This window comes from Phyllobates terribilis, unplaced genomic scaffold (genome assembly GCF_046119375.1).
Source record: "Phyllobates terribilis strain yellow unplaced genomic scaffold, ASM4611937v1 Scaffold_12__6_contigs__length_324123572, whole genome shotgun sequence".
NCBI lineage: Eukaryota > Metazoa > Chordata > Amphibia > Anura > Dendrobatidae > Phyllobates > Phyllobates terribilis.
Window position 1 is genome coordinate 321041713 of NW_027362772.1, and position 20824 is coordinate 321062536.

At 50.1% G+C, this 20824-nt stretch overlaps 1 protein-coding gene and 1 long non-coding RNA gene across 3 annotated transcripts in view; one reads left to right on the forward strand and one right to left on the reverse strand.

Annotated features, from left to right (window-relative positions):
- Window positions 1–4810, reverse strand: part of IGSF9B (immunoglobulin superfamily member 9B) — a 235460-nt gene extending 230650 nt beyond the window's left edge. For both annotated transcript variants that reach the window (XM_073657479.1, XM_073657480.1), the window contains exon 1: window positions 4524–4810. In XM_073657479.1, the coding sequence (XP_073513580.1) occupies window positions 4524–4587 (64 nt within the window). In that variant the 5' untranslated portion in view covers window positions 4588–4810. The remainder of the gene's footprint in view (window positions 1–4523) is intronic.
- An 83-nt stretch (window positions 4811–4893) lies between these two features.
- LOC141171850 (uncharacterized) overlaps window positions 4894–20824 on the forward strand; it is an 83575-nt gene continuing 67644 nt past the window's right edge. The window contains exon 1 of the long non-coding RNA XR_012252384.1: window positions 4894–4949. This is a non-coding gene — a long non-coding RNA (uncharacterized lncRNA). The remainder of the gene's footprint in view (window positions 4950–20824) is intronic.

Genomic DNA, 20824 nt, shown 5'->3' on the forward strand with positions numbered 1-20824 from the left:
TCTCTCTCTCCCCCAATCTCTCCCCGATCCTCTCTCTCTCTCTCCCCCAATCTCTCCCCGATCCTCTCTCTCTCTCTCTCCCCCAATCTCTCCCCGATCCTCTCTCTCTCTCTCTCCCCCAATCTCTCCCCGATCCTCTCTCTCTCTCTCCCCCAATCTCTCCCCGATCCTCTCTCTCTCTCTCTCCCCAATCTCTCCCCGATCCTCTCTCTCTCTCTCCCCCAATCTCTCCCCGATCCTCTCTCTCTCTCTCCCCCAATCTCTCCCCGATCCTCTCTCTCTCTCTCCCCCAATCTCTCCCCGATCCTCTCTCTCTCTCTCCCCCAATCTCTCCCCGATCCTCTCTCTCTCTCTCCCCCAATCTCTCCCCGATCCTCTCTCTCTCTCTCCCCCAATCTCTCCCCGATCCTCTCTCTCTCTCTCCCCCAATCTCTCCCCGATCCTCTCTCTCTCTCCCCAATCTCTCCCCGATCCTCTCTCTCTCTCTCCCCCAATCTCTCCCCGATCCTCTCTCTCTCTCTCCCCCAATCTCTCCCCGATCCTCTCTCTCTCTCTCCCCCAATCTCTCCCCGATCCTCTCTCTCTCTCTCCCCCAATCTCTCCCCGATCCTCTCTCTCTCTCTCCCCCAATCTCTCCCCGATCCTCTCTCTCTCTCTCCCCCAATCTCTCCCCGATCCTCTCTCTCTCTCTCCCCCAATCTCTCCCCGATCCTCTCTCTCTCTCTCCCCCAATCTCTCCCCGATCCTCTCTCTCTCTCTCCCCCAATCTCTCCCCGATCCTCTCTCTCTCTCTCCCCCAATCTCTCCCCGATCCTCTCTCTCTCTCTCCCCCAATCTCTCCCCGATCCTCTCTCTCTCTCTCCCCCAATCTCTCCCCGATCCTCTCTCTCTCTCTCCCCCAATCTCTCCCCGATCCTCTCTCTCTCTCTCCCCCAATCTCTCCCCGATCCTCTCTCTCTCTCTCCCCCAATCTCTCCCCGATCCTCTCTCTCTCTCTCCCCCAATCTCTCCCCGATCCTCTCTCTCTCTCTCCCCCAATCTCTCCCCGATCCTCTCTCTCTCTCTCCCCCAATCTCTCCCCGATCCTCTCTCTCTCTCTCCCCCAATCTCTCCCCGATCCTCTCTCTCTCTCTCCCCCAATCTCTCCCCGATCCTCTCTCTCTCTCTCCCCCAATCTCTCCCCGATCCTCTCTCTCTCTCTCCCCCAATCTCTCCCCGATCCTCTCTCTCTCTCTCCCCCAATCTCTCCCCGATCCTCTCTCTCTCTCTCCCCCAATCTCTCCCCGATCCTCTCTCTCTCTCTCCCCCAATCTCTCCCCGATCCTCTCTCTCTCTCCCCCAATCTCTCCCCGATCCTCTCTCTCTCTCTCCCCCAATCTCTCCCCGATCCTCTCTCTCTCTCTCTCCCCAATCTCTCCCCGATCCTCTCTCTCTCTCTCCCCCAATCTCTCCCCGATCCTCTCTCTCTCTCTCCCCCAATCTCTCCCCGATCCTCTCTCTCTCTCTCCCCCAATCTCTCCCCGATCCTCTCTCTCTCTCTCCCCCAATCTCTCCCCGATCCTCTCTCTCTCTCTCCCCCAATCTCTCCCCGATCCTCTCTCTCTCTCTCCCCCAATCTCTCCCCGATCCTCTCTCTCTCTCTCCCCCATCCTCTCTCTCTCTCTCCCCCAATCTCTCCCCGATCCTCTCTCTCTCTCTCCCCCAATCTCTCCCCGATCCTCTCTCTCTCTCTCTCCCCCAATCTCTCCCCGATCCTCTCTCTCTCTCTCCCCCAATCTCTCCCCGATCCTCTCTCTCTCTCTCCCCCAATCTCTCCCCGATCCTCTCTCTCTCTCTCCCCCAATCTCTCCCCGATCCTCTCTCTCTCTCTCCCCCAATCTCTCCCCGATCCTCTCTCTCTCTCTCCCCCAATCTCTCCCCGATCCTCTCTCTCTCTCTCCCCCAATCTCTCCCCGATCCTCTCTCTCTCTCTCCCCCAATCTCTCCCCGATCCTCTCTCTCTCTCTCCCCCAATCTCTCCCCGATCCTCTCTCTCTCTCTCTCCCCCAATCTCTCCCCGATCCTCTCTCTCTCTCTCCCCCAATCTCTCCCCGATCCTCTCTCTCTCTCTCCCCCAATCTCTCCCCGATCCTCTCTCTCTCTCCCCCAATCTCTCCCCGATCCTCTCTCTCTCTCCCCCAATCTCTCCCCGATCCTCTCTCTCTCTCCCCCAATCTCTCCCCGATCCTCTCTCTCTCTCTCTCCCCCAATCTCTCCCCGATCCTCTCTCTCTCTCTCCCCCAATCTCTCCCCGATCCTCTCTCTCTCTCTCCCCCCAATCTCTCCCCGATCCTCTCTCTCTCTCTCCCCCAATCTCTCCCCGATCCTCTCTCTCTCTCTCCCCCAATCTCTCCCCGATCCTCTCTCTCTCTCCTCCCCCAATCTCTCCCCGATCCTCTCTCTCTCTCTCCCCCAATCTCTCCCCGATCCTCTCTCTCTCTCTCCCCCAATCTCTCCCCGATCCTCTCTCTCTCTCTCCCCCAATCTCTCCCCGATCCTCTCTCTCTCTCTCCCCCAATCTCTCCCCGATCCTCTCTCTCTCTCTCCCCCAATCTCTCCCCGATCCTCTCTCTCTCTCTCCCCCAATCTCTCCCCGATCCTCTCTCTCTCTCTCCCCCAATCTCTCCCCGATCCTCTCTCTCTCTCTCCCCCAATCTCTCCCCGATCCTCTCTCTCTCTCTCCCCCAATCTCTCCCCGATCCTCTCTCTCTCTCTCCCCCAATCTCTCCCCGATCCTCTCTCTCTCTCTCCCCCAATCTCTCCCCGATCCTCTCTCTCTCTCTCCCCCAATCTCTCCCCGATCCTCTCTCTCTCTCTCCCCCAATCCTCTCTCTCTCTCTCCCCCAATCTCTCCCCGATCCTCTCTCTCTCTCTCCCCCAATCTCTCCCCGATCCTCTCTCTCTCTCTCTCCCCCAATCTCTCCCCGATCCTCTCTCTCTCGCTCTCCCCCAATCTCTCCCCGATCCTCTCTCTCTCTCTCCCCCAATCTCTCCCCGATCCTCTCTCTCTCTCTCTCCCCCATCCTCTCTCTCTCTCTCTCTCTCCCGATCCTCTCTCTCTCTCTCCCCCAATCTCTCCCCGATCCTCTCTCTCTCTCTCCCCCAATCTCTCCCCGATCCTCTCTCTCTCTCTCTCTCTCCCCCAATCTCTCCCCGATCCTCTCTCTCTCTCTCTCTCTCCCCCAATCTCTCCCCGATCCTCTCTCTCTCTCTCTCCCCCAATCTCTCCCCGATCCTCTCTCTCTCTCTCTCTCCCCCAATCCTCTCTCTCCCCCGATCCTCTCTCTCTCTCTCTCCCCCAATCCTCTCTCTCCCCGATCCTCTCTCTCTCTCTCCCCCAATCCTCTCTCTCTCTCTCTCCCCCAATCCTCTCTCTCTCTCTCTCCCCCAATCCTCTCTCTCTCTCTCTCTCCCCCGATCCTCTCTCTCTCTCTCTCCCCCAATCTCTCCCCGATCCTCTCTCCCCCAATCTCTCCCCGATCCTCTCTCTCTCTCCCCCAATCTCTCCCCGATCCTCTCTCTCTCTCTCTCTCTCTCTCCCCCAATCTCTCCCCGATCCTCTCTCTCTCTCTCCCCCAATCTCTCCCCGATCCTCTCTCTCTCTCTCCCCCAATCTCTCCCCGATCCTCTCTCTCTCTCTCCCCCAATCTCTCCCCGATCCTCTCTCTCTCTCTCTCTCCCCAATCTCTCCCCGATCCTCTCTCTCTCTCTCCCCCAATCTCTCCCCGATCCTCTCTCTCTCTCTCCCCCAATCTCTCCCCGATCCTCTCTCTCTCTCTCCCCCAATCTCTCCCCGATCCTCTCTCTCTCTCTCCCCCAATCTCTCCCCGATCCTCTCTCTCTCTCTCTCCCCCAATCTCTCCCCGATCCTCTCTCTCTCTCTCCCCCAATCTCTCCCCGATCCTCTCTCTCTCTCTCCCCCAATCTCTCCCCGATCCTCTCTCTCTCTCTCTCTCCCCCAATCTCTCCCCGATCCTCTCTCTCTCTCTCTCCCCCAATCTCTCCCCGATCCTCTCTCTCTCTCCCCCAATCTCTCCCCGATCCTCTCTCTCTCTCTCTCCCCCAATCTCTCCCCGATCCTCTCTCTCTCTCCCCCAATCTCTCCCCGATCCTCTCTCTCTCTCTCTCCCCCAATCTCTCCCCGATCCTCTCTCTCTCTCTCTCTCCCCCAATCTCTCCCCGGTCCTCTCCCTCTCTCCCCTCTCTCCCCGGTCCTCTCCCTCTCTCCCCTCTCTCCCCGGTCCTCTCCCTCTCTCTCTCCCCCAATCTCTCCCCGGTCCTCTCCCTCTCTCCCCTCTCTCCCCGGTCCTCTCCCTCTCTCTCTCCCCCAATCTCTCCCCGGTCCTCTCCCTCTCTCCCCTCTCTCCCCGGTCCTCTCCCTCTCTCCCCCTCTCTCCCCGGTCCTCTCCCCCCACCCCCGGTCCTCTCCCGTGCAGTGGCGGTGATACGCGAGGACGCGTCCTCTCTCCCCGGGCTGCACTCACCTTGAGCAGCGAGTCCCCCGGCGCCGGTCACACTCGCCATCACAGCGAGCACATAGCGAATCATAGTAGAGCAGAGCACCGCTCAGGAGCCGCCTCATATCTCACACGTCCCGTCCGCCCCGCACTGCAGACTCCGCCGCTCCCCGCTAGCCTCGCCGCTCCCCGGCTCATCCCTCGGCACCGGCCCGCCGGCCGCTTTCCATCCCGGCCCCGCTCCGCTCCGGACAAGACAGGACCGCGCCGCAGCCTAACCCGGCTCTTACAGCCGCGGAACGCCCACGGACCGCTCTGATTGGCTGCGCTTCAGAAATACGGGAGCTGATTGGCTACGCCCTGAAAGGATGGGCGGTGGAAGGCCACGGACCGGAGAGCGGGCGGTGACTGGGCGGAGTCAGCAGCGTCTAGTTGTGAACTCCCGTTATCAAGGTAAGTTGTCCCGCAGAGAAGAAGCCGCAGGATCATGCGCATAACCGGGACAACCGGAGACGCAACCGGGACAACCGGAGACGTAACCGAGACAACCGGGGACAACCGGAGACATAACTGGGACAACCAGAGACATAACCGAGACAACCGGAGACGTAACAGGGACAACCGGAGACGCAACCGGGACAACCGGAGACGTAACCGAGACAACCGGGGACAACCGGAGACATAACTGGGACAACCAGGGACAACCGGAGACGTAGCCGGCACAACCAAAGACGTAACCGGGACAACCGGAGACGTAACCGAGACAACCGGAGACGTAACCGAGATAACCGGAGACGTAACCGAGACAACCGGAGACGTAACCGAGATAACCGGGACAACCGGAGACGTAACCGAGACAACCGGAGACTAACCGAGACAACCGGAGACGTAACCGAGACAACCGGAGACGTAACCGAGACAACCGGAGACGTAACCGAGATAACCGGGACAACTGGAGACATAACTGAGACAACCAGAGACGTAACCGGTTGTCCCGGTTATGCGCATGATCCTGCGGCTTCTTCTCTGCGGGAATACTGATAGTGGGGCCGAATACTGATGATGGGGCCGAATACTGATAGTGGGGCTGAATACTGATGATGGGGCCGAATACTGATAGTGGGGCTGAATACTGATAGTGGAACGGAATACTGATAGTGGGGCCGAATACTGATAGTGGGGCTGAATACTGATAGTGGAGCCGAATACTGATAGTGGGGCTGAATACTGATAGTGGGGCTGAATACTGATAGTGGGGCTGAATACTGATAGTGGGGCCGAATACTGATAGTGGGGCTGAATACTGATAGTGGAACGGAATACTGATAGTGGGGCCGAATACTGATAGTGGGGCTGAATACTGATAGTGGGGCTGAATACTGATAGTGGGGCCGAATACTGATAGTGGGGCTGAATACTGATAGTGGGGCCGAATACTGATGATGGGGCCGAATACTGATAGTGGGGCTGAATACTGATAGTGGAACGGAATACTGATAGTGGGGCTGAATACTGATAGTGGGGCCGAATACTGATAGTGGGGCCGAATAATGATAGTGGGGCCGAATACTGATAGTGGGGCCGAATACTGATAGTGGGGCCGAATACTGATAGTGGGGCCGAATACTGATAGTGGAGCTGAATACTGATAGTGGGGCCGAATACTGATAGTGGGGCGGAATACTGATAGTGGGGCGGAATACTGATAGTGGGGCGGAATACTGATAGTGGGGCGGAATACTGATAGTGGGGCGGAATACTGATAGTGGAACGGAATACTGATAGTGGAACGGAATACTGATAGTGGGGCTGAATACTGATAGTGGGGCTGAATACTAATAGTGGAACGGAATACTGATAGTGGAACGGAATACTGATAGTGGGGCTGAATACTGATAGTGGGGCCGAATACTGATAGTGGGGCCGAATACTGATAGTGGGGCCGAATACTGATAGTGGGGCCGAATACTGATAGTGGGGCCGAATACTGATAGTGGAACGGAATACTGATAGTGGGGCTGAATACTGATAGTGGAACGGAATACTGATAGTGGAACGGAATACTGATAGTGGGGCTGAATACTGATAGTGGGGCAGAATACTGATAGTGGGGCAGAATACTGATAGTGGGGCGGAATACAGATAGTGGGGCGGAATACAGATAGTGGGGCGGAATACAGATAGTGGGGCGGAATACAGATAGTGGGGCGGAATACAGATAGTGGGGCGGAATACAGATAGTGGGGCCGAATACTGATAGTGGGGCCGAATACTGATAGTGGGGCGGTGGCCTAAATGTCACTATTCACTGAGAATAGACAAGGTGTTTCCACCATGTTAGTGACTATGAGCAACTGAAAGGTGAAAAGCAGTTAACTGCCCCCTCGTAGAAAATGTGCAGAGAGAGGAGCAGCTGAGGCGCTGCAGGGTTGTGGAGGTCTTCTTGGATAATATAGAGGGTCAATACATACTGTGTGCACGGTATCAAGGCATAAAGAAATGGGGAAAGAGCCAATGAGGCGTGGAAGATGATGGGCCATGCTGAGCACGGTTACTGGTCATGTATTGTGCTGATCACGGATGGGTTAATGTGTGTGGGAATGCTCAGCACATCTGATACCTTTTGTACAAGGCCGTGACGAAGCAGGCGAGGACCCTGGCTCCTGCTCCCCCACACATTCTGTGCACAGAGCGGAGTGTAGGTGGTGTCTGAGCAAGGACCCTGAGTGAGACATCCAGGTGAGTCACTAGGAAAGTTCTGCTCAAAGAGACAAAGTTGAATATTGTAGCAGATGGTGATGAGGAGTAATAATCCCCCAGCACAGCTGCCCGGGAATGTCCATCATCAGAACTTCAAATATTACCATCAATAATGAGGTGGATCTAGTCATTTATTACAGGCAAACCTGTATATAGCGCAATGAATGGGAAAGACCGCGTCCCCTGGGGCACCACCTCTCAGGATTTGGATCCATGTGCTCCTGGTAAGGTCTCCTTTCCTGCACTTTGTGCGGGGAGCATTGTGCGGCATTCTTCTACTGTGCCATAATCCAGGCACTGTGGCCAAACATTGGACTCTGTGGAGGTTGCTATAGATGAGTCGTGACTAGTTATGAGCGAGCATGCTCGCTACTGCTCGGCGCTCGCCGAATATTTCTGGGGTTGCTCGGCAGGAGCTCGGGTCCCCTCCCTGCATGTTTGGCGCTCTTTAGAACATGCAGGGATTGCCTGCCATGCACTGTAATGCCGTAGCCATGTTGGTTGTGGCATTACAGTGATTGGCTGGCCGCACAGCGTCATCAGGTGTATATCAGACCTGGCGCCGCCATGCTCGTCACAGTCTACTCCGGAATCAGACAGTGTAGGGAGAGCTGCTGCTGAGCTAGGGAGAGATTTGGTTGTTTATTAGTTAGTGTAGGTATACCACAACATATATATATATATATATATAATTGTCTTATCCCGTCTGTCTGTCCTTCTGTCCAGGAAATCCCGGGTCGCTGATTGGTCCGGCCGCGGCCAATCAGCGACGCGGTATTTCAGAAAAAGATGGCGGCCGTTAGCGGCTCATCTGCCGCACGGAGGTCAGCGGCAGATGAACTACCCTGACCGGCAGCGCCGCTGACCTCCATGCGGCTACTGTCGGGAGATCAGCGGCTTGGCCCGCTGATCTCCCGACGGCAAGTGTAAAGGGAGGACCGGGGAGCGGCGCCGGCGGTCAGGATGCTTCTGCTGCGAGCAGCCGCTCATCTCCCGGCTGCTCGCAGCGGAAGTACCCGCACACGCAGCGCCGCTCCCCTGTCCTCAGCAAAACGAGCGACCAAAATCGCGACCAATCAGCGATATTCGCGTCAAATTTGAACACCGCTCTGCTAATTGGTCGCGGCCGCGACCAATCAGCGATATCGGCGCCAAATTTAAACACCGCTCTGCTGATTGCGCCCAGTCGGCCCATACATATTCTAGAATACGTTGATGTGTTTGAATCGGGCCACCATCTAGTTCTACACATAACCATCTCAACTAACAGTCCTTCTGAGGACTAATCCAGCTACAGAGATATCAGTGCTAGGCAGTCAGACAGGGTATATAGCAGACTGCAGTGCACATAGCAAGAGGCTCCATTCCAGTTCTGTCTGCTGCTGCTGTTACAGATATTTCTAGAAATAGCCCCAGGTATCAGGGGCCAGGAATAATTTTTTTTATCTTAATCCTGATTATTTGCTTAAAAAGCAATCCAGAGAACACCATTTTTCTGCGCCATTTGCTTATTGGCACTGCAGAATACAGCCAGATCCTTTCCATATTACAGCGCTAAAAATCCAGCTATTTAAAACTGTGGTTTGTCCGTCACATGGATCACATATAATTGCGCTGAAAATATTGCCATTTCTGGCCTCCATTGAAATTTTGTTGCTGTGTGTAAGTAAACGTATTGACACAAGGTCGGCGCTGTTAAAAATAGTTACCTACAGGCCAGCTATTTAAAACTGTGGTTTGTCCGTCACATGGATCACATATAATTGCTCTGAAAATTCTGCCATTTCTGGCCTCCATTAAAATTTTGTTTCAGTGTGTCAGCGAAGTTATTGACACCAGTTTGCTGTTAAAAATAGTTACCTACAGGCCAGCTATTTAAAACTGTGGCTTGTCCGTCACATGGATCACATATAATTGCGCTGAAAATATTGCCATTTCTGACCTCCATTGAAATTTTGTTGCAGTGTGTCAGTGAACTTATTGACATGAGATCGGCACTATTAAAAATAGTTACCTACTTGCCAGCTAATTAAAACTGTGGTTTGTCCGTCACACGGATCACATATAAGTTCGCTCCAAATTCAGCCATTTGTAGTGAACGTGGAAGATATTGTCCTCCATTTAAAATGGGCAAGGTACGTGGCAAGGGACGGGGAACTGGACGTGATGGTGATGGTGCATGCAGAGGCCGAGGCCGTGGGCAAGCTGAAAATGTGCCACAACAAACACCTACATCTTCTCGCTCAACCTTCCTGTCCCAATTAATAGGGGACCGCAGAACACCACTATTGAACACAGAGCAGTGTGAAAAGGTTATTGGTTGGATAGCAGATACTGCTTCCAGTTACTTAGCCACCACCACCCTGTTTTCCACACGGTCACGTCTTAGTGAGTCTGGGCTTCATATTCCTCACCCTGATCCTCCTTCCTCCCACCATGCTGAGCACCCGGAGACAACTGATCCCACACTTGGACACTCCGAAGAGCTGTTCACTTTTCCATTTATAGATTCGGGCCTCCCGCCCGGTAGACTTGAAGCCGGCAAGAGGAGATAGCATGTAGCGATGACCAAATATTTGAGCAGCCACGGTCACACAAAGGCGATGGTGGGAAAGTGTCACAAGAGGTGGACGATGATGAGACACAATTGCCAGAAAGTCAGGAGGAGGACAAGGGTGTGGAAGTGGAAGACGAGGTGGTGGATGATATAGTAACTGACCCAACCTGGCAGGAGGACATACAGAGCGAGGACAGCAGCACACAGGGATATTAAAAAACACTATTAAAAAAAATTCCCATCTGGAAACGCTAGCGGCAGAGGTCACAGTTCTTTGGACAACCAAGGAGTACAAGCGAGAGAGACACAACTCCAATCCAGCAGAGGCAGGGGAACACTGTCAAAGTTCTGGGAGAGTTTTATCAGACCCTCCCATCGCACAGGCCCTGAGGCGCGGGGTACTCTCACAAGGAGTGCAACGTTTGGGAAGATGCTGAGGGACTACCTTGCCGACCGTAGCAACGTCCTCCATGATTCCTCTGTGCCTTATAATTATTGGGTATCCAAGCTGGATACGTGGAATGAACTGGCTCTCTACGCCTTGGAGGTCCTGGCCTGCCCTGCCGCCAGCGTTTTATCAGAGCGGGTTTTTAGTGCCGCTGGGGGAATTATAACTGATAAGCGCATCCGCCTGTCAACTGACAATGCTGACAGGCTGACTCTTATAAAAATGAACAAGGGCTGGATTGGGCCAGACTTCTCATCACCACCGAATGATAGCAGCATAACATAAACTCAAATCCAGTGTCTTTTTTTGGGAGGTGTATTCCCATGCACCTCTTCACACCCACACATGGGTATATGCTTCCTGATTTTGGCTATTTGCTCTTGTCCTTCTCCTCATCCTCCACCACCATATCACCAGGGTGACCGTGGTCTGTGATGCAACAGCCACGTAATTTTTTTAAAGGGTGTTTATGATGCCGGTAAAAAAAAATTTTTATACAGTATGTTCATGTATACCCCCCAGGGGTAAATGTTTGTCAGCCCATACACTTAGTGCTGGGGCATTAAAAGTATAGCAGACCTGCTCCTTTTTAATGGGAACATTTTTTTATGAGACTTTCCTCCACGTCTTTTCCAAGGGACATTGGAGTGCCTCCCAATTTTTGGCAGCCCTTGCATTCACTGCATAGGCCAGCACTATGGGAGACCCACTTTCTAATAATGGGAACATTTTTTCATGAGGCCCTCTACGTCGCTTCCAAGGGGCATTGGACTGCCTCTCAATTTTTTGCAGCCCTTGCATTCACTGCATAGGCCAACACTATGGGGGATCCACTTCCTAATAATGGGAACATTTTTTCATGAGACCTCCACGTCTCTTCCAAGGGGCATTGGACTGCCTCCAAATTTTTGGCAGCCCTTGCATTCACTACATAGGCCAACACTATAATGTGTGCAAGTGGGTAAATAGCTGGCTGAGTGATAGAAAGCAGAGGGTGGTTATCAATGGAGTAAGCTCAGGGGGTGTCAGGGTTACTAGCGGGGGGCCTCAAGGGTCTGTCTTGGGCCCTATATTATTTAATATATTTATTAATGATCTAGTGGAAGGGTTGCATAGTAAAATACCAATATTTGCAGATGATACTAAACTTTGTAAAGTAGTTACAGATGAGGATAGGGCACAGCTACAGGAGGATTTAGATAAATTGGGGAGTTGGGCCAAAAAATGGCAGATGGGGTTCAATGCCGATAAATGTAAGGTCATGCACATGGGAAAGAAAAACAGCAGTCACCCATACATATTAAATGGGAAACCGTTGGGGAAATCTGACATGGAGAAGGACCTGGGCGTCTTGGTTAACAGCAAATTAAATTGGAGTGCCCAGTGTCAGGCAGCAGCTGCGAAGGCAAATAGAGTCATGGCATGCATCAGAAGAGGAATAGGGGCATATGATGAGAACATTGTTCTTCCTCTGTATAAAGCGCTGGTAAGGCCGCACTTAGAATATTGTGCACGGTGGCGCAGTGGTTAGCACTGCAGCCTTGCAGCGCTGGGGTCCTGGGTTCAAATCCCACCAAGGACAACATCTGCAAGGAGTTTGTATGTTCTCCCCGTGTTTGCGTGGGTTTCCTCCGGGTTCTCCGGTTTCCTCCCACACTCCAAAGACATACTGATAGGGAATCTAGATTGTGAGCCCCGATGGGGACAGCGACGATAATGTATGTAAAGTGCTGCGGAATATGTTAGCGCTATATAGAAAAAAAAAAAAACCGCATGGGGTTTTTGTTGCCTTCCCCTGGATCAACGCTGCGGAATAGCTGCAGTGCACAAGAAATAGGCTGAACTGGATGGACGCTTGTCTTTTTTCGGCCTTATAAACTATGTAACTATGTAACTAAACCCGGCAAAGGTAATACACTTTGTTACATGGACTATGTTATGGACATTGATAATTTATTACCTTGCCGTAGGCTGTAACCTGGAGCAAGTGGGCCTGTGTGCCACTTGTCTCATGAATATTGTAGATGTGTGTGTCAGCGTGCCACGGAGTTGGACCCGGTGAACTGTGGCTTATGACGTAATAAACTTCAACATTGTGAGAAAAGCGTAAAGACATTGCACATGTGCATTGATTGACACAGCGAAGCGAGTAACCCCCAGTATGATGACTAGCGCTGCCTTACATATGCAAAAAAATTAGAGGCACTCTAATGCCCCTTGAAAGAGACGAGAAGGTCAGAGGGCCTCCTCAAACCAAAATTCCCATTATTAGGAAGTGGGTCTCCCATTGTGTTTGCCTATGCAGTGAATGCAAAAGCTGCTAAGATTGGGAGGCACTCCAATGCCCCTTGGAAGAGACTTAGAGGGCCTCATGATAAAATGTTCCCATTATTAGGAAGTGGGTCTCCCACTGTGTTTGCCTATGCAGTGAATAAAGGGATTGCCAAAAATTTGATTTGGAGGCACTCCAATGCCCTTTGGAAGAGACGTGGAGGTCAGGGGGCCTCTTAAAAAAAATGTCCCCATTATTAGGAAGTGGGTCTCCCATTGTGTTTGCCTATGAAGTGAATGCAAGGGTTGCCAAAAATTTAGAGGCACTCTAATGCCCCTTGGAAGAGACGTGGAGGTCAGAGGGTCTCCTGAAAACAATGTTCCCACTTTTAGGAAGTGGGTCTCCCATTGTGTTTGCCTATGCAGTGAAATGCAAGGGTTGCCAAAAATTTGATTCGGAGGCACTCCAATGCCCCTTGGAAGAGATGTAGAGGTCAGAGGGCCTCCTGAAAACAATGTTCCCAATATTAGGAAGTGGGTCTCCCATTGTGTTTGCCTATGAAGTGAATGCAAGGGTTGCCAAAAATTTAGAGGCACTCTAATGCCCCTTGGAAGAGACGTGGAGGTCAGAGGGTCTCCTGAAAACAATGTTCCCACTATTAGGAAGTGGGTCTCCCATTGTGTTTGCCTATGCAGTGAAATGCAAGGGTTGCCAAAAATTTGGAGGCAGTCCAAAGCCTTTTGGAAGAAACGTGGAGATCACAGGGCATCCTGAAAACAATGTTCCTATTATTAGGAAGTGGGTCTCCCATTGTGTTTGCCTATACACTGAATGCAAGGGGTGCCAAAAATTTAGAGGCACTCCAGTGCCCCTTGTAAGAGATGTGGAGGTCAGAGGGCCTCCTGACAATCATGTTCCTATTAGGAAGTGGGTCTCCCATTGTGTTGGCCTATGCAGTGAATGCAAGAGATGCCAAAAATTGGGAGGCACTCCAATGCCCCTTGGAAGAGAAGTAGAGGGCCTCATGAAAAAATGTTTCCATTATTAGGAAGTGGGTCTACCATAGTGTTGGCCTATGCAATGAATGCAAGGGCTGCCAAAAATTGGGAGGCATTCCAATGCCTCTTGGAAGAGACGTAAAGGGCCTCATGAAAAAATGTTCCCATTATTAGGAAGTGGGTCTCCCATTGTGTTTGCCTATGCAGTGAATGCAAGGGTTGCCAAAAATTTGATTCGTAGGCACTCCAATGCCCATTGGAAGAGACGTGGAAGTCAGAGGGCCTCCTGAAAACAATGTTCCCATTATTAGGAAGTTTGTCTCCCATTGTGTTTGCCTATGAAGTGTATGCAAGGGTTGCCAAAAATTTAGAGGCACTCCAATGCCCCTTGGAAGAGACGTGGAGGTCAGAGGGTCTCCTGAAAACAGTGTTCCCAGTATTAGAAAGTGGGTCTCCCATTGTGTTTGCCTATGCAGTGAATGCAAGGGTTGCCAAAAATTTGGAGGCAGTCCAATGCCTCTTGGAAGAGATGTGGAGGTCACTGGGCCTCCTGAAAACAATGTTCCCATTATTAGGAAGTGGGTCTCCCATTGTGTTTGCCTATACACTGAATGAAAGGGGTGCCAAAAATTTGGAGGCACTCCAATGCCCCTTGGAAGAAATGTGGAGGTCAGAGGGCCTCCTGAAAACCATGTTCCTATTATTAGGAAGTGGCTTTCCCATTGTGTTGGCCTATGCAGTGAATACAAGTGCTTCCAAAAATTGTGAGGCACTCCAATGCCCCTTGGAAGAGACATAGAGGGCCTCATGAAAAAATGTTCCCATTATTAGAAAGTGGGTCTCCCATAGTGTTGGCCTATGCAGTGAATGCAAGGGCTGCAAAAAATTGGGGGGCACTCCAATGCCCCTTGGAAGAGATGTAGAGGGCCTCATGAAAAAATGTTGCCATTATTAGGAAGTGGGTCTCCCATAGTGTTTGCCAATGCAGTGAATGCAAGGGTTGCCCAAAATTTTCAGGCAGTCCAATGCCTCTTGGAAGAGATGTGGAGGTCACAGGGCCTCCTGAAAACAATGTTCCCATTATTAGGAAGTGGGTCTCCCATTGTGTTTGCCTATACAGTGAATGCAAGGGGTGCCAAAAATTTGGTGGCGCTCCAATGCCCCTTGGAAGAGATATGGAGGTCACAGGGCCTTCTGACAACCATGTTCCCATTATTAGGAAGTGGGTCTCCCATAGTGTTGACCTATGCAGTGAATGCAAGGGCTGCCAAAAATTGGGAGGCACTCCAATGCCCCTTGGAAGAGACGTAGAGGGCCTCATGAAAAAATGTTCCCATTATTAGGAAGTGGGTCTCCCATAGTGTTGGCCTATGCAGTGAATGCAAGGGCTGCCAAAAATTGGGAGGCATTCCAATGCCCTTTGGAAGGGACGTAAAGGGCCTCATGAAAAAATGTTCCCATTATTAGGAAGTGGGTCTCCCATAGTGTTGGCCTATGCAGTGAATGCAAGGGCTGCAAAAAATTGGGAGGCACTCCAATGCCCCTTGGAAGAGACGTAGAGGGCCTCATGAACAAATGTTCCCATTATTAGGAAGTGGGTCTCCTATAGTTACATAGTTACATAGTTTATAAGGCCGAAAAAAGACAAGCGTCCATCCAGTTCAGCCTATTTCTTGTGCACTGCAGCTATTCCGCAGCGTTGATCCAGGGGAAGGCAAAAAAAAACCATGCGGTATAGGCCAATTTACATCATTGAGGAAAAATTCACTTCCCGACTCCAATCTGGCAGTCAGATTAAATCCCTGGATTAATTAACTATCACTAAGCATAAGATGTAATTTTATTGTTCTCCAGAAAGGCGTCCAGGCCTCTCTTGAACTCATTAAGTGAGTTGGACATCACCACTTTCTCTCCCAGAGAGTTCCAGAGTCTCACGGCTCTGACCGTAAAGAATCCCCTTCTATGCTGGTGCAGGAACCTCCTTTCCTCCAGACGCATAGTGTGCCCCCTCGTCTTTGTCACCATCCTTGGTATAAACAGGTCATGGGAGAGATCTCTGTACTGCCCCCTGATGTATTTGTACATGTTTATGAGGTCTCCCCTAAGCCTTCTCTTTTCCAACGTAAATAGGCCTAATTTTGACAACCTCTCTGGGTATTCTAGTCCCTCCATTCCCTTTATTACCTTAGTCGCCCTCCTTTGTACCCTCTCTAGCTCCAATATGTCTTTCCTGAGCACCGGAGCCCAGAACTGTGCACAATATTCTAAGTGCGGCCTTACCAGCGCTTTATACAGAGGAAGAACAATGTTCTCATCATATGCCCCTATTCCTCTTCTGATGCATGCCATGACTATTTGCCTTCGCAGCTGCTGCCTGACACTGGGCACTCCAATTTAATTTGCTGTTAACCAAGACGCCCAGGTCCTTCTCCATGTCAGATTTCCCCAACGGTTTCCCATTTAATATGTATGGGTGACTGCTGTTTTTCTTTCCCATGTGCATGACCTTACATTTATCGGCATTGAACCCCATTTGCCATTTTTTGGCCCAACTCCCCAATTTATCTAAATCCTCCTGTAGCTGTGCCCTATCCTCATCTGTATTAACTACTTTACAAAGTTTAGTATCATCTGCAAATATTGCTATTTTACTATGTAACCCTTCCACTAGATTATTAATAAATATATTAAATAATATAGGGCCCAAGACAGACCCTTGAGGCCCCCCGCTAGTAACCCTGACACCCCCTGAGCTTACTCCATTGATAACCACCCTCGGCTTTCTATCACTCAGCCAGCTATTTACCCACTTGCACACATTATCCCCCAGACCAAGCATTCTCATTTTATATACCAACCTTTTGTGTGGCACGGTATCAAACGCTTTGGAGAAGTCAAGGTCTACAACATCCACTGACTCTCCCCGGTCCAGCTGTGAGCTCACCTCCTCGTAGAAGGCGATCAGGAGCGATCCCTCATGAATCCATGTTGATATGGAGTTAGACAGTTATTATCATTAAGATATTCTACAATAGCATCTCTAAGAAATCCTTCAAACAATTTACCCACAACAGACATTAAGCTGACTGGTCTATAGTTCCCAGGGTCACTTTTAGACCCCTTTTTGAATATTGGTACCACATTTGCTTGGCGCCAGTCTAGTGGGACAGTCCCTGTCCATAAAGAGTGCTTGAATATAAGATACAGCGGCCTGTCTATCACATTACTTAATTCTTTTAGTACCCGGGGGTGTATGTCATCTGGGCCTGGTGACTTGTCTATTTTGATATTATTTAGGCGTTTCTGAGCTTCCTCCTGGGTTAGGTGGGTGATATTTAGTGGAGGGTTTACTTTATCACTCTGCATTTCCTCCGATAAATTGTTTTCTTTTGTGAAAACAGTGGAGAAGAAGCTATTGAGTAGGTTTGCTTTACCCTCATTGCCCTCTATGATTTTACCCAGGTTATTTTTCAATGGGCCAACGCCATCAGTTTTAATCCTTTTACTGTTTATATAGTTAAAGAACAGTTTGGGATTCGTTTTACTTTCCTTGGCAATTAGTCTCTCTGTCTCCTCTTTTGCTATTCTTATTTGTTTCTTACAGATTTTGTTTTTTTCCCTATAAGATATTAGCGCTTCCTCGCTGCCTTCTTCTTTAAGTTTACAGAAAGCCCTTTTTTTGTTTTTCATTGCCCTCTTGACTTCCTTATTTAGCCACATTGGCTTCCTCCTATTCCTAGCCCTTTTATTCCCATAAGGTATGGACCTTCTACAGTGACTATGTAGGACTGTTTTGAACATTTCCCATGTTCTATCCGTGCTCCTATTACTGAAGATACTATCCCAGTCTATAAGGTGAAGGGCATCTCTTAGCTGAAGTTCAGTGTTTTTGTGACTCCCTTGCTGGGCACCTACTGAAGCACATGTGGAATTGTATAATGTTGGGGTCACTATTTCCCAGGTGCCCCCCGACCTGCACCTCAGTTATTCTGTCTGGCCTGTTAGTTAATATTAAGTCTAAAAGGGCCGTCCCTCTAGTTGGTTCCTGCACAAGTTGTGACAAATAATTGTCTTTGATAATTGACAGAAACCTGTTTCCTTTCTGAGATCTACAGCTTTCGGTTTCCCAGTCTATATCGGGGTAGTTGAAGTCCCCCATAATAATCACCTCGTTATTTTTTGCTACTTCGTCTATTTGTCTCATTAATAGACTTTCCGTGGCTTCTGCTATATTTGGTGGTTTATAACAGACTCTTATGATAATTTTATTCTTGTTTTTTGCCCCATGTATCTCCACCCATAAGGACTCGACCTCCTCATTTCCCTCCCATACATCCTCCCGTATTGTAGGCTTTAGACACGTCTTTACATATAGACAGACTCCACCCCCTTTCCGACTTCTTCGATCCCTTCTAAACAGACTGTAACCCTGTAAGTTAACTGCCCAGTCATAGCTTTCATCTAACAATGTCTGGGTTATTCCCACTATGTCATAGTTACCTGGAGATATTTCTGCTTCCAGTTCATCCATCTTGTTTGTCAGGCTTCTGGCATTTGCTAGCATGCAGTTTACACGATTTTGTTTTCTTCCAATCTTCTCCCTGTGGATTGTATTAGAAATTTTCTTACCTCCCTTCCAAGTATCTTGTCTTGGACCTTCTTTGTCGCACTTCATATCTTTCATTAGTATGTTCTCTGGTTGCATGTTCGTGTCTGGCGTTTTTCTTCCCAGTTTTTTGCTGCGTTTTTTGCTGCAGTCCATTTAATCTGCCACCACTGTGGCTTTGTGGCTTCCCAGGTAGGGGTCTCCAGCCATCGTACCTTCGAAGGCTACTGGTATGTTTTCACTCACATCCAGTCTGGGCCTTTCAGGACTCTTGTATGCCAAGCTCTCCCTCAAAGGTCACTGGCATCCACGCACAGGATTCAGGCTCGACCTTTCAGGCTGCCAGGCTTCACTCTCGGCCTCACTAGGCCTCACACAAACGGTGTCCCACACACATGGGGAACAGGCCTCATGCCTCGCACAGAACACACCTGTCTCAAATTACCAGGGTTTATATATCCTGTGCACACACACACAAACTGACAGGACCTTGCTGATGTCACAGTCATGTGATCAGTCAGCTGTGTGTATAGGTCCTGTGTGCTGTCCCAGTCATGTGTACAGACCTTTACTGTGCATACAGGACCTGTGTGATGTCACAGTCATGTGACCAGTCACCTGAGGGGAAAGGTATATGGTCAGGTAAAACACATCCTAGACCATTACCGTAATGCAAGCTCGTCGCTGCATTACACATCCCTTACATTCACTGCATAGGCAAACACAATGGGAGACCCACTTCTTAATAATGGGGAACACTGTTTTCAGGAGACCCTCTGACCTCCACGTCTCTTCCAAGGGGCATTGGAGTGCCTCTAAATTTTTAGCAACCCTTGCATTCACTTCATAGGCAAACACAATGGGAGACCCATTTCATAATAATGGGAACACTGTTTTCAGGAGACCCTCTGACCTCCACGTCTCTTCCAAGGGACATTGGAGTGCTTTCAAATTTTTGGCAACCCTTGCATTTACTTCATAGGCAAAAACAATGGGAGACCCACTTCCTAATAATGGGAGCATTTTTTTATGAGGCCCTCTGACCTCCACGTCTCTTCCAAAGGGCATTGGAGTGCCTCCAAATCAAATTTTTGGCAACCCTTTCATTCACTGCATAGGCAAACACTATGGGAGACCCACTTCCTAATAATGGGAACATTTTATCATGAGGCCCTCTACGTCTTTTCCAAGGGGCATTGGAGTGACTCCCAATTTTTGGCAGCCCTTGCATTCACTGCATAGGCCAACACTATGGGGGATCCACTTCCTAATAATGCGAACATTTTTTTATAAGGCCCTCTACGTCTCTTCCAAGGGGCATTGGAGTGCCTTCCAATTTTTGGCAGCTTTTGCATTCACTGCATAGGCCAACACTATGTGAGACCCACTTCCTAATAATGGGTGCATTGTTTTCATGAGGCCCTCTGACCTCCACGTCTCTTCCAAGGGGCAGTGGACTGCCTCCAAATTTTTGGCAACCCTTGCATTCACTGCATAGAGCAACAGTATGGGAGATCCACTTCCTAATAATGGGAACATTTTTTCATAAGGCCCTCTACCTCTCTTCCAAGGGGCATGGGAATACCTCCCCATTTTTGGTAGCCCTTGCATTCACTGCATAGACCAACACTATGGGAGACTCACTTCCTAATAATGGGAACATTGTTTTCAGGACGCCCTTTGACCTCCACTTCTCTTCCAAGGCGCATTGGAGTGCTTCCAAATTTTCAGTAACCCTTGCATTCACTGCATAGGCAAACACAATGGGAGACTCACTTCCAAATAATGGGAACACTGTTTTCAGGAGGCCCTCTAACCTCCACGTCTCTTTCAACGGGCATTGGAGTGCCTCTAAATTTTTGGCAACCCTTGCATTCACTGCATAGGCAAGCACAATGGGAGACCCACTTCGTAATAATGGGAACATTGTTTTCAGGAGGCCCTCTGATCTTCACGTCTCTTCCAAGGGGCATTGGACTGCCTCCAAATTTTTGGCAACCCTTACATTCACTGCATAGGCAAACACAATGTGGAGACCCACTTCCTAATAATGGGAACATTGTTTTCAGGAGGCCCTCTGACCTCCACGTCTCTTTCAAAGGGCATCGGCGTGCCTCTAAATTTTTGGCAACGCTTGCATTCACTGCATAGGCAAACACAATGGGAGACCCACTTCCTAATAATGGGAACATTTTTTCATGAGGCCCTCTACGTCTCTTCCAAGGGGCATTGGAGTGCCTCTAAATTTTTGGCAACCCTTGCATTCACTGCATAGGCAAACACAATGGGAGACCCACTTCCTAATTATGGGAACATTTTTTCACGTGGTCCTCTACGTCTCTTCCAAGGGGCATTGGAGTGCCTTCCATTTTTTGGCAACCCTTGCATTCACTGCATAGGCCAACACTATGGGAGACCCACTTCCTAATAATGGGAACAGTTTTTCATGAGGCCCTCTACGTCTCTTCCAAGGGGCAATGGGGTGCCTCCACATTTTTGACAACCCTTGCATTCACTGCATAGGTAAACACAATGGGAGACCCACTTCCTAATAATGGGAACATTGTTATCAGGAGGCCCTCTGACCTTCACGTCTCTTCCAACAGGCATTGGACTGCCTCCAAATTTTTGGCAACCCTTGCATTCACTGCATAGGCAAACAGAATGTGGAGACCCACTTCCTACTA